General features: G+C 35.6%; 1 protein-coding gene across 1 annotated transcript; it reads left to right on the forward strand.

Moving 5' to 3' along the window:
- The first annotated feature begins 2933 nt into the window (after window positions 1-2933).
- LOC122054980 (membrane protein of ER body-like protein) lies at window positions 2934-15638 on the forward strand. Its single transcript, XM_042616387.1, has 9 exons — window positions 2934-3148; window positions 7404-7952; window positions 8125-8256; window positions 9210-9374; window positions 10471-10605; window positions 12733-12906; window positions 13311-13547; window positions 14727-14788; window positions 14913-15638. Exons 1-9 carry the CDS (start codon window positions 2974-2976, stop codon window positions 15390-15392), a joined length of 2109 nt encoding a protein of 702 aa, XP_042472321.1. The 5' UTR covers window positions 2934-2973; the 3' UTR covers window positions 15393-15638.
- Window positions 15639-16960: the final 1322 nt, after the last annotated feature.

The raw sequence follows: 16960 nt of genomic DNA on the forward strand, positions 1-16960 counted from the left end.
AGTCAACGTCTGTTGACTTTGGGCTCCGGGGCGCCCGGAACCCTTCCGGGCGCTCGGACCTTGAATATTGACCAGAACGCGTCTAATGCGTTCTGAACGTTGGGGGATAAAGTTTTATCCCCCCTAGGGCGCCCGAAACCCTTCCAGGCGCTCCGACCAAGGCTATAAATATAGCCTTGGTCCAGAAGCTTTTTCAACGAACTCTGAATTGTAATTCCAACGCTTGTAAGCTTTAGTCTAGAGTTGAGCTTCTGTTTTCTGCACTTCAACGTTGTACGAGGCTTCTCCGCCAGAAGGAGTTTTTAAGTGAGCTTAATCTTCCTTGGATTAACAACCACATCGGTTGTAACCAAGTAAACCTTTTGTGTCTCGTCTTTTTAATGCTTTATTTATTTGCTTTGCTTTATTTATGCAAGTGCTAGCTTAAAGAGTTCGAGAAAGGTTGTTTTGTTTTTCATTTTACAGGACTATCCAACAACCCCCTTCTAGCCGGCCGCAACGGTCCTACAGAGGCTAGGTCAGCTAGAACCCGGTCGGGCCCTCCACTTTGATCCCTTGTTCAGCGTGTTGGCCGGTTGTGGAAATAGTGGGGTCATTCGGCAAATGGCACTTGATTGCTGCTTGTCATTGTTGCACCATTTTAGCTGCTTGAGCTTCTATCAACATCTCTAGTTCTTCTTGCGTCAAGTTTACTATAGTGAGTCATCCAGTTTTGTCCATCTTCACATCTCAAATGCAGGTGAGATTCTCACAGACGACGTCAAATATAATCTCGTCTGAAAGCTGGGAAGATGGCTAGTTAGAAACCCGGCCGTGTTGTTGACCAAAAGAAGATCTCAAGCTGTCCTGTGTGTCATAAAGAGCGTTAACTGCTGGGCCAGGGAAGACGCCTTTAGCGTTGGCCATCCGACATTCAAGTTAATAATTGGTTTTGAGAGAGGAATAATGAAAGAATTGTAGCAATGAGCGTGTAAAAATATGTAGCATCGCATACCTCCACATGTGGATGAAGATCCTCCTTTATAATGTCGTTATTTTGTCTATGCACTAATTATGGAAGCACTTCCAAAAAAGGACAGATCATAAAGTGATCCTGATACCTTTCCTAAAATGAGCCCGTAAATCTTTGTGATTTGACAAGCTAGAGCCTTCGAAAGTATGATTTACCTAGAGTATATCCTTTATCCTCCGTGGCACAAAAGTCAAAAAAAGTGTAATAATTTGTTGGGATACGGGGCCACAATAGACTATTTTGACCAATCAATCTAATTATTGATATAGTCTGATCGGCCTTGACACCCGAGTAGTACCCGGTCAATGTTTATGAGTGCAGTCGGTAGCTCAGCTTTCACTCGGCTTCTTTATTTGAACTGTACTCAACCGGGTGTCTAGTATGTATGATCGGACTATACGTCGTTGGAGAACACAGTCGGGGTAATTGATACTTGGCTTTATACTTCATCATTGATTACGAAATCGGGCTTTGAGGCCAGACCAATCAGAGGAACCGATTGGGATTCGATCGGGCAAGCTCCTAGCTTAACACTCCGTTTACGCACATGATTGAAACTGACGAACTGACTTAGAGGTCTGATTTAACATTCTCTTATTCTAAATAATATTGACGCACATGATTGAAACTCACGAACTGACTTAGAGGTCTGATTTAACATTCTCTTATTCTAAATAATATTGACGCATATGATTGAAACTCACGAACTGACTTAGAGGTTTGATTTAACATTCTCTTATTCTAAATAATATTGACGTACATGATTAAAACTCACGAACTGACTTAGAGGTCTGATTTAACATTATCTTATTCTAAATAATATTGACCACCTTTTACCTTTAACTTTGACCCCCTTTCAACCGGCCTCCTAAAGTTTCACCCATGGTAAATAGGCCTATCTTAAACGCAGTATCAAACGTCAACGGTGGTTAAAGGATGAAAGAGTATAAAAATTATGAGATATTGCTGATTTTAAAAATTATGCGTTTTTAAGAAGATTTTAAAATTCTAAGAAATAGTGTTTTTAAGAAATTAAACAAACTTAAAATATGACTTATGATACAATACCATTAAAATATGATTAGCATGAATCATGACTTATGATATAATACCATTAAAATATGATTAGCATGAATCATGAGTTATGATACAATACCATTTGAAGTCGTAGATATAATTAGCATGGAGACAAAATTTATTATCCATTTATGATACCATTTATTTATATAATTGAATTTAAAACAAGATGACGTTTGGTTGAATATTAGTATTTGCAATTATTGCCAATGACTTTTTTTAAACACCAAATGTGGTTGTTAATATTTCGAATTGAATATCATCAATTGTTGGTTGTTAGTTCTCTACCGAATTCGTATTAATAAATACATTTTTTTTTCTTATTTTTTATGGATATTGAACGTTGATCATCAACATTAACATTCCTCTTATTTTTAATGTGAAGCTGGCATGACGGCCCAATATTATTAGTAGTTTAATTATCATAAATGTATGATAAGAATTGAACTATAATTATTTAAGAATATACCGTGTCTTTTACCACCATACCAAACCGTATAGGCATAGAAAATCTTATTTTTATCCATGTAAACTCAACCTTCCTACATCTAATTACTTTCATTAATTTGACATTTCTTTGATATTAAATAAACCACGACTTCCCTATCCTTCGTCCATATATGATATATTTATTATTCACAAGTCAAGTCAATATAAAATTTAAAGTAATTATATCTTTATAATATTTTGTATAAAATAATTTTATTTATCCTCATTCGCCAATTTTCAGTCGGATTAAATGTTAAAATTTAAAAATCTACTTCTAAACAATATAATATTAATTTATAGTCGTTTCTTGTGTGACTGACTATTAATGGGAAAGCAAATTACAAAAAGAGGCAAATAAATTGAATGCTGCTAGTGTTTTGGAAGTTGGAGGAGTGATGGAGCTGGAGAGGGTAGAGGCGATAGTGGACGAGGAGGAGGAGGGCGAGGGCGGCGGCCTCGAGGCGAGGCAGCGGCGGCGGAAGGCCGACAGCTACGGAGCTCCGCCGCAGGCGGAGGAGAGCAGCGGCGAAGAAGCCGAGGAAAGTTGCCTCTCTGACGACGCCGACCCAGGTTTAGTACTTCGTATTTTGAGTGGCTCTTTTTCGGTATCGACTTTTATTTATTTCGTTTGTAGATCTCTCTCTCTTTCCCTTCCTTCGATTGGAGTTCGTATCTCCGTCTTCTTTCTTCTGTCCTTTTCGCGATCGTAATGGCGGAGATTGTGTTCGTCTGCTAGCTTCGGCTATGGTCTTGTTCAGTGATGGTTTAGGGTTTAATTTTTTTTTAAAAAAATAAAATCCATGAGAAAATGTTCCTTGAATGCGGGATGCTTCATTACCTCGATTGCCTGCGTTTCTTCTTGTTTGCTTGATTAATTTATTATCGATAAGGTAGACTTGGATTCGGGTTGACTGCATTTGGGAGTGGCGCCCTTTCGTTTACTCAACTACTGTCGTGTTAGGAACAATATTCGTGCGTCAAATTTGACATCCTTCTTGGAATGAGCTGGAGCCTCCAAACTTCGCTTTCTTGGGTCCCACGTTGGTGTTGACTTTTATCATCTTGCAGCGAGGCTTGGGCAAGAGATCAAACTGTGATACACAACAAGTGGACTGTTTGAATGTGATAGGAACCGTGTCCTATCTCGTGGAAAATAGAGGAAGGATGAGAATAAGAGGATAGGATGATCATTTCGAGGGGTTGACCTCTAATAATCAAATTGATTTGGTTAACCAATCATATTACTTGTCTTTAAATGTTACATATGTCTCTGATATGGGTTATAATGAGCGAATCCAGAAAATGACGTGATAGTTAAAGTCAAGGTGATGTGACGGTCAAAGTCAGGATAGTGGGACATTCCACACTTGGTCCTGTTGATCACTCAGTGTCAAAAGTCTCGGGTCTTGCCTCCGCAACTTTGAAGCATGGTGTTTGGAAAAGGCTGGCGGGGTATACATTCTGTCGAGTATAAGGACTCTAAGGGTGCGTTTAGTTGAGGGTTATCCTTGATAACCTTCGATGGTTATCAATGAAAACCCTATTTGCTTTAGATAATCGATGATTCTCGAGTAATGATCCATACGCGACACGTCAGCAAAAGGGGCATATAATATGGAATCGGAAAACCTCGGAAAGCTGAGGTTTTTCTTGATTCCAGAGAACGAAGTTTTTTGGTAAAAAATACCCTTCAAAGCGTGAAAAAAAAGAAAAACGTAAAAAAAGGAAAAAAAAAAAAAAACATAACAAACATAAAAAAAAAGTAAAAAAACATATAAAAAAATGTAAAAAAAGAAAGAAAATGAAAAATGTAAAAAACACATTAAAACGTAAAAAAGAAAAGATAAAAAAATAAAGGAAAAAAGTAAAAAAAATTGAAGTAACGTAAAAAAAAGAAAAAAAATGAAAGAAAGTAAAAAAGAGACGTAAAAACATAAAAAAGAAAAACGTGAAAAAGCAAAAGTAAAAAAATATAAAAAAAGGAAAACGTAAAGTTTAAATAATAATAATAATAATAATAATAATAATAATAATATGTAATTAGTTTTGTAACTAAGGGTAATATAATAAAATATTAAACTAGGTTATTCATTAAAACCTTCAAACAAACAAGTATTTGTTGCATTACCTAAGTTAAACCAAACAACATTTGATTATGTTTTATTCCTCATAACCTTTGTTATGTGATTATCTGATGCACCCTAAGGTTTTACTCTAAAACTAAAGAAACAATGAGCTCGGTTAGTAAATAGATGGCCGGTTCAAAGGAGCCCGACCATATGAAAGGCCGTTCGGACTCTAGGCATTTGAGCCTTACAAAGATCTTAATACACGATCGGTCGGATAAGGGTCAGTCGAACATAAGGCTTTCTGTGTACGCCCAACTGGGCAAAGTCCGACCGGGCTCAAAGACACTTAGCCTCATAGATCTCTTTATACTAGATCAGTTGGATAAAGGTCGGCCGAACATAAGGCTCTCTGTGTATGCTTGGTCGGGTAAAGTCTAGCCGGGCTCAAAGACACTTAGCCTGATAAAGTTCTTAATATACAATCGACTAAATAAAGGTCGGTCGAACAGAAGACTCTATGTGTACGTCCAGCCGGGCAAAGATCAGGTGGACTTAAAAACACTTATCCTCATAGATCTTTTTATACTAGATCGGCCTGATAAATGTCGGCCGAACATAAGGCTCTCTGTGTACGTTCGGCCGGGCAAAGTCCGGCCTGACAAACTTCGGCCGGACTCAAAGACACTTAGCTTCACAAAGATCTTAATATACGATCGGTCGGATAAAGGTCGGTCGAACAGAAGACTCTATGTGTATGCTTGGCTGGGCAAAGATTGGGCGGGCTTAAAGACACTTGCCCTCATAAATCTCTTTATACTAGATCGACCTGATAAGGCCGACGAAACATAAGGCTCTCTGTCTATGCCCGGCCGGGCAAAGTCTGGCCGGGTTCAAAGATAGTTAGCCTCACAAAGATCTTAATATATGATCGACAGGATAAAGATTGGTCAAACAGAAGACTCTATGTATACGCCTATCCAGGCAAAGACCGGGCGGGTTTAAAGACACTTATCCTTAGGAAACTCTACATATACGGTTGACTAGGTAAAGATCGACCGAGTTTAAGTTACTTGATGTTATATTGTTCCTAAAATAAAGACTTTGATATACATAATTTATTATATGGTTCCTTGAATAGATCTTTGCTATACTATGGGCATCATACTAGTCTCTGAATAGATCTTTGCGGTATTTAGTACATGACAAGCAGATTGATACCAATACAGGTTAAAGGTACTTCATTTCATAGGGCTTACTATAAATGGCCAGTCAAATGAAAGATTAGTCCAAAATATATTCAATGAAAGATATTCCAGTTAAGTAGCCGGCTTAAGGACCGATCGAGATATATTTAGCAGACAAGCACCAGACAACATTTTGACAGGTTGTCAAAGTTGTCGGGGAATATTCCTTGGGGATTTCCTCACTAATTAATCCGTTACAATAGTATATCTCAACAATGTTATCAAAGGCCTAAGGCATAAGCGACAAAAGAGGTACATTGTGGTAGAAAAAAGATTCCTCGGACTATTATTGCCGATCACTCAGACTGTACTTTCCCATCACTTACCAAACTCTGACACAAGGGGCCACCTCACGATCACGGAAGTTGTGAGAGGTGGTATATAAAGGGAGATCATCTCCGTTGGCAAGGTAGGCAATTCGCATCATCTAGACCTCTGATGCATATCCACTGTTGTTCTTCTTCTTCGCCCACTCACCGAAAAGTGTACTGACTTGAGCGTCGAAGAGCCTTGCTAGGAATCCTTTCCTAGTCTTTAGTCACTAATGCTTTGTTGGATCGTCTGATTGTGTGCAAGATTGGAGGAAGGTTCCATTCTAAGCTAAAGAAATCTTCTGCCGGTCAACAAATCATCCACTAGAGCCAACGCACCATCTCCCTAGCCTTCAGACAGGATCAGTCTCTTTACATAAGCATATAAGGATGCCATTTCAAGAGAAATTTTTTAATAAATTCAACGAACAATTCTAATAGAAAAGAGAAAAAAAATATAACAACTTGTTCTAAAAGAAAAAATAAATATAAGGTTTTGAAGGGTTTATTTGAATATATTCGTTAAGGGATCATATCTGAATTTTTCAATAGTGAGGGTTGCTAGGTGGCGATCATGTCCTATAAAACTGAATTCTGTGTTTCTGTTAATTCCTTGATTAATATTTGCCTTGCTGCTTTGACTTAGTTGTCTTCTTAGAGCTGAAGTGTATTCTTTAGCATCCAATATGGCTTTCATTTTGTTAACAACTGTAATTCACATCATTATCAAGTGCCATTTTTGCCAAGTGTTGATATTTATGACATGGAACTCTGGCTAATGCTTTATAATTATGTCGATATCAGTTGCTAAAAAGTTATGCCAGAGTGAGAACATTAGTTTATTCTGGTCATTGATCAGAATTTGATTTATCACTAGGCTCTTCAACTTCACCATTTTATTTAACTCAGCAGTGTGTAATCTGCAAAAGAATCCTGATCAATGTCATTTTTGAAGCTTGATCTCCTCAAGTGAAACCTAAGAGCTCATGAATGTCTCGTGGAAAATGAAAGTTAATTTTTTATGCTTGTGATGTTGGGAGCTTATTGAGATTTTTCATGTTTAGTCAATAGAAACTATTTTGAGGCCTTCCTATTGCTTGTCTTATTACTGTTTTAGTATGCTTTAATGCTGTTCGTGCATGAAATAGGAAAACTAAACTGCTTTATAATGTGGTGAATGTGGATCAATCTATACTTGCAGTTTGGACTAGTGGTGTGGAGCTCAAAAAGAATGACCAGAATGTTATACAGGAGGAACTTGCAAATGGAAAGTCGACATCTGATATTGTTGATGATCATAAGGGTATTACAACTGAAGGAGAAAATCAAATGCTGAAGAATGCAAATGTGGAGAATGGATCCAAACCGCAGGATTATCCCAAAGTTCGGACTAATATAATGACAAAAAGTGAAGAAATAACAGTTTTTGAACACATAACAGTACAAAAAAAGAATGCCTTGGAAGCAGTAGAATTTGATCTTGAGAGGATATTAGATGAACAAGATACTCATGATTTATATTGTCCTAATTGTAAGTCATGCATAACAAAAAGAGTGATATTACGTAAGAGAAAGAGGACAGTTAAGGAAATCCAACACGATATGCCATCCAAAAAAGCCCATGAAGAGCAATATGTTGTTGAGAAGACAGTTACAGAAGCTTCACCAGATCATTTAACAAATCGAGATGATGCACAAGAACCAGACATTTATAGATGTTTATCATGCTTCAGCTTTTTCATTCCTATAGGTAAGCAACTTTTGCTTCTGCCTAGATGAGTTTGGTTACATGTGAGAAACTGGGTCTCTAGAATGTCTTGAAAGATATTAAAATGTTAAATTACTATAGTATATATGTTAAATGAGGTGGAATTTTAAGTGATGTTTAACTAGAGTAATGATGGTCTCTTCATATGTGACAGTGGGTGGTTTTAACATATTCCGTATATTTGAGAAAGGAAAGGAAATTTCCAAGAAAGTGTCTGAAGAAAAGGTGGACTCCACTTCATCTATGGTTAAAGTGGATGAAATCAAAAGCAAAGGAACTGAACCAGGTAAGCAAGGAGTATGGACTGCATCCTTCTATGACCTTAATCATATGGGTATTTTTTTCGTGTAATATTTAAATAAGTTAATCCTGAAATTCTTAGATTCATCAAATGACATGGTTACCTTGTTCATTCATGAAGCACGATATGTGAAGCCAGTTTAATGAAATCAAACAAGATGTATTGCTGCAATCTTGTTGCTCAAACAAAATGAAATTCTTGGCTGAAGCCTAGGATTCCTGCTTCCTTTTATTATGCCTAGGATGGAAATGGAAATTAAGACATTGTTTTAGTTGTGAATGTGTCAACCAAACAGTAATTTTGTGATAATCCCTTAATGAACCCTAATCTACTTACTATTCATTATAAATCTGGTTATTGCTTATTCAATTATCTTGACTGTCTATGGTGACTTGAAAACTTCTATAGTTCTTGCCAAAGTGGTTCATCCATTTTAGTCAACGATTTGACTTTGTAGAGAGTTTGCCTTAATTCTATTTAATCTTTCTGTTCCTGGATTAGCTTTCCACTGTTTATAAATACATTGTAGCAAAAAGGTGATTATGCTCACCCCAGGTGCCTCTCAGCCTGTCCCAGGTCATGTGAAGGGAGGTAAGTCACTGGGTTAGCTTATAGCCAACCGCCCAAGTGGTTAGAGAGTGGGAAGGTTTTTTTTTCTTCAAGGGCATGCGCCCGCTGGGAATTGATCCACTGTTTATAAATACAGCTGCTTGCCAAAGTGGTTAATTTCCTTTTGGTCAATGTTTAGACTTTGTAGATAGTTTATCTTAATTCTTTTTGATCTTTCTGTTCCTGGATTAGCTATCCATTATTTCTAAGCTGCTATACCTAGCTAAGATTTTTTATCATTAATCTCTACAAATAAAATGGATGTGAACAGCTAATCATATTGTTGTAGCTCATAAGCTATACTGAATCTTATATATTTATATTTATAGGAATTTCATCACCCGATGAATCATCTAGCATCAGTAGTAGGGTTGATCAACTGGTACAGAAGGATACGGCACCATCACCAAGTTTTCCAGGTTCTCTGAACTTTGTGGAGGGTCAAAGTATTTCTCAAAACAATGATGGTCTGTTGATTACAAGAGACAGAAAAGGTTACTAACATGTGAATATAAATACTATATTGTTACTTGTCAGTATGAGTAGTTTTTGGAAGCTCATAATGTACCTGATAAATTCGACTCAAGTGACCATGAAAGTATATATCCTGACTCCTAAGAACAGATGCTTAGTGCTCAGTACTGATTCTACTAACAGTATGTTATCCATAGATCTTATGATCTACTAGATAGTGCAATATACTAGGTTATTATATCACGATAACCTTACTGGCAATGTAAATTATGAACATATCAATTATGAAAAAAATATACTTTTTTATTTATCACTATCATTATATATTACTCTTCACTTTTTTTTTTTTTTTTTGCACCCAATAGCTATCAAGTTCTTATTAAGAAAAATCAATTTCACATGCTGATTGCTATGGACATAATTTCTCCTAAAAGATACAAATATTCAATCATAACTGCATAATGGTAAAAAGAATTTCATATTTATTGTAAGCCAAGTTTTCACAATATGTTCATGTAATTTTTCTTCAATGCTGCTCTGTCAAGCAATGGTAAGAATACCAGCCTTCAATCTTTCCTTACTGAATCATTTGTTTTTATTTTAAATCAGCACCAGTAGTGACTAACTTGACCTTTCATTTATCAACCAAACTTAAAATAGAAAAGTGTATGATAAACTGATTTCTTGAATATTGGAGTTAGCCCCATGAATTTCTGATATATGCAGTTAAAGTGAATTTTTGATGATTTACATAACACAAGCCTGCCACAGCCTTGAAAGTGTACAATTTGCACAGTATGTTAGCCTGCCAATATGAGATACCTGAATAACATTGTATTAAGTTCTAGTAACTAAGTAAATTATTGATTAGGAGTAACTTAAAACGAGTATACTTTCGCTATGTATTCTGTGAAATACCTCATTTACTGCAGAAAGCAAGCAAACAAAGGAACAGTATCATATTGGAGCCCAGAGCTTCATTAAATTTTAACCTTCCTAGAGAAATGGCCATTACCTCTTATGTCTCAGGAAATTTAGTAATTTCTTTATCTAACCACTAAGGCTTAATGTATGCTATTTTCCAGTCATAAAATATGCTTGTCTTCTTTGATATAGGAATATTTAACCGGGAGATAACTGCTGGTGGAGGGGAAATGGATGATCATTCCCAGGTAAAGCCAAACCTTGGAATACCTATAGAAGCAGGAGAGCTTGATGATAATGGTATTGCTACTGAAGCAATTGATGCAGGTAAAATTTTATCCATCATTGCAATCGAAGCATGATTCAAATGAACCTATTGCTGTTGACATGTAATTTGTCAAATAATATGCTATCGATCTTAAAGTTCTTTACTGAGCGATATAATTAATTTGTAGGAAGTGTATATAGTACGTCATCATTATAATCATGCCATATTTGTCCCAACTTTTATTACATTGATTAAGGTTCTTTAATCTCCCTCTATCCTTTACATTTTCCACTCTAATTAATTCAACTCTTCTAATCTTCTAATTATGGAATCTATTGGGTACTTTTGAATATGTTTATATCATCTCAACTTATGTGCTCGCACTCTATGTCTATTGGAGTTACAAGCAATTACTCTTAGATATTAGTAGTTTTGATTTCTAATAAATCCACGTATCTATGTTAGTATTTTGAGCTTTGCTACCATGTTAAGTTTTTATACTTGTTGCTATCTTCTTCTTAGCATGGCTTTGTTTGAAATTTTGTCTTTTAATTTAACACTCAACTTAACTTTTCTAAGTTTTTTATGCTCATTTTTTAAGTATCCCATTTGTGATTCTGCCGATTTATTATTTTAACACAAGAGAGACCAGATGCTATCTTCTCTTATAGCTTGAAGATGAACTAGATGATCACTTATTCTTTAATTTTTACAGATCTAGTCTTCTCCAAGTTTGAATATTCCATACACAATCCTTCCATCCCATTTTCACTTGTTACTCAATGATTATGATAGCTCTCTAGATATTATAGAATAGATGGAACCCATTTGCTCAAACTGGGTTGCTGAGATGTGATCAAGGAGGATGGTTTGACAGTGACAGAAGAGAATTGGACCACTCACTATTGATATGGACCCTAACTTCAGAGTTCAGACTAACTACCCTGCTTTTAGTATAAGGAATTGCTCCTCTCTCTCTCTCTCCGAACGTTGCAGCAACCGCATCAATGGGAACCTAACCTGAACCGTTCCCAGGATATGTGTGGTTGAGGCATGTTCCAAGGTGGGTAGTGTGTTGGCTATGCTTTATCGAATTTAAACAATTGTATGGACAAAATAGGTGCGGTTTACAATGGATTGTGTAGACACAAAATGCTGACTGATAGTGTCTACCTTTCACAAGATCATTTGCTTGACCCACAGTAGCGGACGTTGTCACAATTCTTAAGCAATGCCTATGCAGAAGAATTGATTGTCACCAAAGGAAGTTTAAGGATTGTGTAAGAGGTTAGGAGGCAGAGAGGTAGACCACAAGAGAAGGGAGAGGAGGTGCTTGTAACTCTGAGATCCTATTTTAGTTTCACATGGAGAATAGTAGACTAGTCAAATTTGGTTTATTGGCTTCAATAAGCAAACTTCTATTAACTTTAGCTTAAACATTTTGTGCAATAGCAGCAAGTTAATAGGTTGATTCTTTCATCAATACAAGTTAATACAATCAGCTTCAATGCAAAACGGATTAGTTGTCTGCTTGTATAATTACAGAAGCACCATCAGGGCTCTGGTCAACAGGTATTTTCTTTCCTTAAAGGAGCAGAGGAGATTGATTGCACATGTGTATGTGCCACGCGATGGATGCCTTGTGGTAGGAGTTGTGAAAGGATGAAAAAACTAGGTGTGGAGAAAGTAACTGTTTTATAGGAAGGGAGGTGATGTTGCCACCCCAAACCTTTAACCTTAAGGGATTAATAAAGAAAAAAAAAATCTAACTAGTAGAGAATCCTCCCTCATACCAAGTTGAGAAGTCTAAAAATGTATTTGTCAAAAGAAAACCAGTGCAACTATATATATAGCTCTCAGATGCACCATCTAATTATATAATGCACAAGGTAGGACTATATGTTTACTCTAACCTTGACATAATCCTCATGTCCAAAGTCATGTTAGTTCCAATTTATTCTTTTGATCTTAAATTTTTTCACTCTAGAATTAAGGTTGTATTGTCTATTATCATTAAGTTATTGTCTTCCTATGCTTCATTTCCCCCCTTTTTCTTTTAGAGGCTTTGCAAGTATCTTAGGTTTCTTTAAAATGTCTTCTTGAACTGTATTACTTTCTTGACACTAGCATATGCATTTTGAATTTTGCAATTTGTCATATAAAATGCTAATATTCTATGATAGCAGATATTCCAGTTAGTGGATTTCCCACTGTTGGTTTCTTTGAACAATTGAAGGAACAAATAGAACACTATGATCCTTCCACTCAGATTATATCCACACCTGGAGCTACTATTCAGATTGAAGAATTCACTGATACTGTGATTAAAGTTGGTGATTTTATAACAAAGAGTGATACAGGTTGATTCTCCCCTCTTCAATTACCTGAAAGTTAGGTGCTCTGTGGTGAAAAACAATTTTGTGCACTGCTTATGCTACCATATATAGTATATTTAATTTATGAGTACCCTCATGTGATTACAATTGCTAGAAATGATAGGAATATTATACTCAGTCTTGTACATATAATTTTGATAACTAGTTAGGTGTCGAGGTTATGTATTTGTGGGTTTTAATTAGGGAACCTGCAAAACTCGACCTATTTAAGTTAGGTTTGGGTACTGACTAATATCTTTGATTAGGCATCACTTGGATAAGTGTGTGATAATACAATAGATTTGCAATGCATTTCAGAGAGCTATCAGATGTTTATATTTAGGGAAAGTGACAACTTCCTATGATTTGAGTTTCTTCACACTATGCAGATAGTGCTCAAATAACTTTTCGAAGTGAGCAGAAAATTGAAGGTTCACAAACAACCACTACAAATGTGTTACTGCGACCAGATGATGTCCAGATTGCCGTACCTGATCAAACTTTCAGAGAGAGTGAAATAAGCAATAGTTGGGATCTACTTAAAAGTATTGTTTTTGGAGGTCTGACTGAATCAATTACCAGCCTAGGAGTTGTCTCATCAGCTGCTGGTGTTGGTGCTTCAACTTGTAAGTTTCAAATTCAAAAGCCTTATTTCAATTCCATGTATTTGAATGATGTTTTCTCCAGTATAACTGACATGAGATGTCATATCATCGTTATATTTTTGAAAGCTTGGGAATAATGTTGGCATTCATCATGAAAATATGTTTGTGTCAACTATTTAGGGAACTACATGGATTTGTCATCAACTGAGGTCTATGTTAGACTATATCATTAGGAAACACAAGATGCACTGAGGTTTTTCTTAGATATGATCAGTGTAATAGATAGGGATGCAAAATTGACCTTGATATAAACGTAGATTTATAACAATATACCTAACTGTATTATCATGCATTTCACGTCAATATAGTGACTAAAATGTCCATGTCCTCCTTAAAACCCACTATATATAACAGAGTTTAGGAACTCTATGATGTACTTTTTGTAAGTCAATAAAAATCATATGCTAATCCTTTTTCTAATTTATTCATTAATTGTTTTGTTAGTAAATTATTATAGGCAAACTTTCCCATGTAAAACCAAATTGACTATAAAAACATTGTTTCTTTCATCTCTTAGTCTAGTTATTGTAACTCTTTTCCAAAGTTTCATAAGTATAACTTACCAACTTGATCACTCTATAATTGAAACAATATTACATTGTGCCTATATTCTCATTCTTACAAGTTCTGAACAAATTTTCTTTCATTTTTTTTGCCCTCTAATTTTAAATGTTTTATTAATAATTTAGTGATTAAATTTTATACCTTGATCTCTTAAAAATCTTCCTAACTTCAACAGAAGTATCGTCTACCTTGATCTCCTATGCTTTGACCTATCTTCATTTTATTGATCATCCACTTTTTTTCACAATAGTTGTAAACAAATCTAATGTGGCATCTCTGACATATTCTAATCCTCCATATCTGTACATCATCATGTTCTTTTGCTTCCTGATTAATCACTGAACTGTTTTAAATTTCCTAGTCTCTATTAAGATAACTCTAATCATTGTTTGAGAAGTCATAGTCCGAAATAATTTCTTGTTTGTTGGTTTGTAACTGGAACTAACATCACTATTTCTAGTTCGTTGGTTTGAACTGGAACTAGCATCGCTAGATTTTGTATGTTTTTTTCTCTATTGATATAAGAGATTCAAATCATCCTCTCTTTGTTTCTTTCTTTTTCATGATCTTTTGCAGTGAACATCTTTGCTTTGGGATTGGCAAATCTAATCGGTGGATTTCTTGTAATTGTACATGAAGTAAGTCAACCATTAGGTTTGCTTTTTGTACTCCTCTTCTGTGGATATAAAAGGACTCTAGGTAGGCAATGTTGTTTATGATGACATTTCCAGTTTTGACATTGGGGGTACTTTTTGTATGCAGCTCTTTGAGCTTCGAGCTGTTCAAGACCACCCTACTGAACAGACGGATGAACGAGTTGGCCGATACTGGGAAGTACTAGGCCAAAGAGCAAAGTTCCGCCTTCATTTCGTCGTCGCCATAATCTCGTACATTATCGTTGGCCTACTGCCTCCAGTTATTTATGGTTTCTCATTTTGGAAGAGTGACAACAGGGAGTACAAGCTCCTGTCTGTTTCTGGGGCATCTCTTCTATGCATAGCTCTGCTGGCAATAGGGAAAGCACATGTTAAGCCTGAAAAGCCATATCTAAAAACTCTTTTCTACTACCTGAGCCTCGGTGTGTCGGCATCGGGTATTTCATATGTGGCTGGGGTGATGGTCAACACCCTGATCGAGAAGCTCGGTTTGTTTGATCACACCGCAGCTCCCTCTTCACAGACCACATTTCTGCCTCAAGTTTCAAGCTCAAGAGTATTATCATCACCATGGGCATCTTCTTGAGTTCGGTGTTTTTCTCTGATGGAGCTTATTCTCGGAGAGATCTTAAACTTATTCCAACACCATTACGAATTATTTTACTAAGCCAGAGCTTCAATTTGCATTATGCGCAAATCTTTTTTTTTTCCTTTCTTTGGAATTGTCTTACCATAAGAAAACTTGTGGGCAACACTGTTGTATCGATGGGTCCCCAGTTCTTTCTCTACCGTTTCATTAGTTAATGATAATCTCTTTATCTCTCGATTATAAGCCTGTCAAGTTGATTTTAATTGCTCTTTAAAATGCACTTTAAAAAGCCATATCATGATTTAATCCATTAGTTAATGACTTTAAGATGCTCTTTTAAAAAATAGTTTATTGTTAACTTATATCTTTCATTTTATAAGTGTGTGATTGATAGTAACTTAGAAGACTAAAATATTAATTTTGTTGTTATTTAATCTTTCAGTCTTAATGATAATATAGTTAAATTATCGATTAATAATATGATAGATATGTTACATATGCACCTATGATTTTCTTATTAAATAAGGGGGTGTTTGGTTTAGGTAATAAGAGTGGGGAATGAGAATAACAATCATTGATTGTCATCGTTGATGTTTGGATTATAAGAATGGAAATACAAAAAAGGGAATGAATCCTTATAATTGGGAAATGACTCATTCCCATGTCTCCCCATTTCAACGAGTCATTACTCTATTTTCAACAATCAAAATATTTCCTTATTTCAAAAATACTCTCGATCCAAAACTAAAATTTCTCCCCTTAATATCAAATATTAAAATATATTTATTTAATTTTTTTTTCATATCACTTTCTTTTTCCTGGTTCTCTCTCATCATATTTTCTCTCTCCTCATTTTATCACCCACTTTCTCTCTCCTTAATTTCTCTCATCACATTTTCTTTCCTTTTTTTTCTCATTACATTTTCTCTCTCATCATATTTCCTCTCTCATCATACTTTCTCTCTCCTCAATTTCTCACATCAAACTCTCTTTTCTCTTTTTCTCATCACACTTTTTCTCTCATCATATTTTCTATCTCATCATACTTTCTCTTTCCTCAATCTCTCCCATCACACTCTCTCCCTTCTCTCTCATCATACTTTCTATCTTCTCAATCTCTCCCATCACATTCACTTTCCTATTTTTTCTCATCACACTTTCTCTCTTATCACACTTTCTTTCTCATCATACTTTCTCTCCCATCATACTCTCTCTCCTCATTTTTCTCATTACACTTTCTCTCTCTTCATTCTCTCTCATCATATTTTTTCTCTCATCATATTTTCTCTCTCATCTTCTATCATCATGCTCTCTCCCATCACACTCTCTTTCCTCATCTTCTCTCATCACACTTTCTCTCTCTTCATTCTATCCCATCACACTTTCTCTTTCATCATATTTTCTCTCTCATCATTCTCTCTCATCATATTTTTCTCTCACATTCAACTTTCTTTCACATTTAATTTTTTCTCTTATTTTCCTTTAAGGGTAAAAAAAGAAATTTTAATTTTCAAGTTAATTAATTTTATAAGTTAAACTCCCAAGTGATCCTGAACATTTTCTAC

The sequence above is a fragment of the Zingiber officinale genome, chromosome 1B (genome assembly GCF_018446385.1).
Source record: "Zingiber officinale cultivar Zhangliang chromosome 1B, Zo_v1.1, whole genome shotgun sequence".
NCBI classification, from domain to species: Eukaryota; Viridiplantae; Streptophyta; class Magnoliopsida; order Zingiberales; family Zingiberaceae; genus Zingiber; species Zingiber officinale.

Bases quoted from the DNA above. Each gene is read 5' to 3' on its own strand.
- LOC122054980 (XM_042616387.1), top strand. From the start codon at position 2,974: ATGGAGCTGGAGAGGGTAGAGGCGATAGTGGACGAGGAGGAGGAGGGC. The intron at 3,149-7,403 runs GTTTAGTACTTC...CTATACTTGCAG, and splicing joins CTCTGACGACGCCGACCCAG to TTTGGACTAGTGGTGTGGAG. The intron at 13,548-14,726 runs GTAAGTTTCAAA...GATCTTTTGCAG, and splicing joins TGGTGTTGGTGCTTCAACTT to TGAACATCTTTGCTTTGGGA.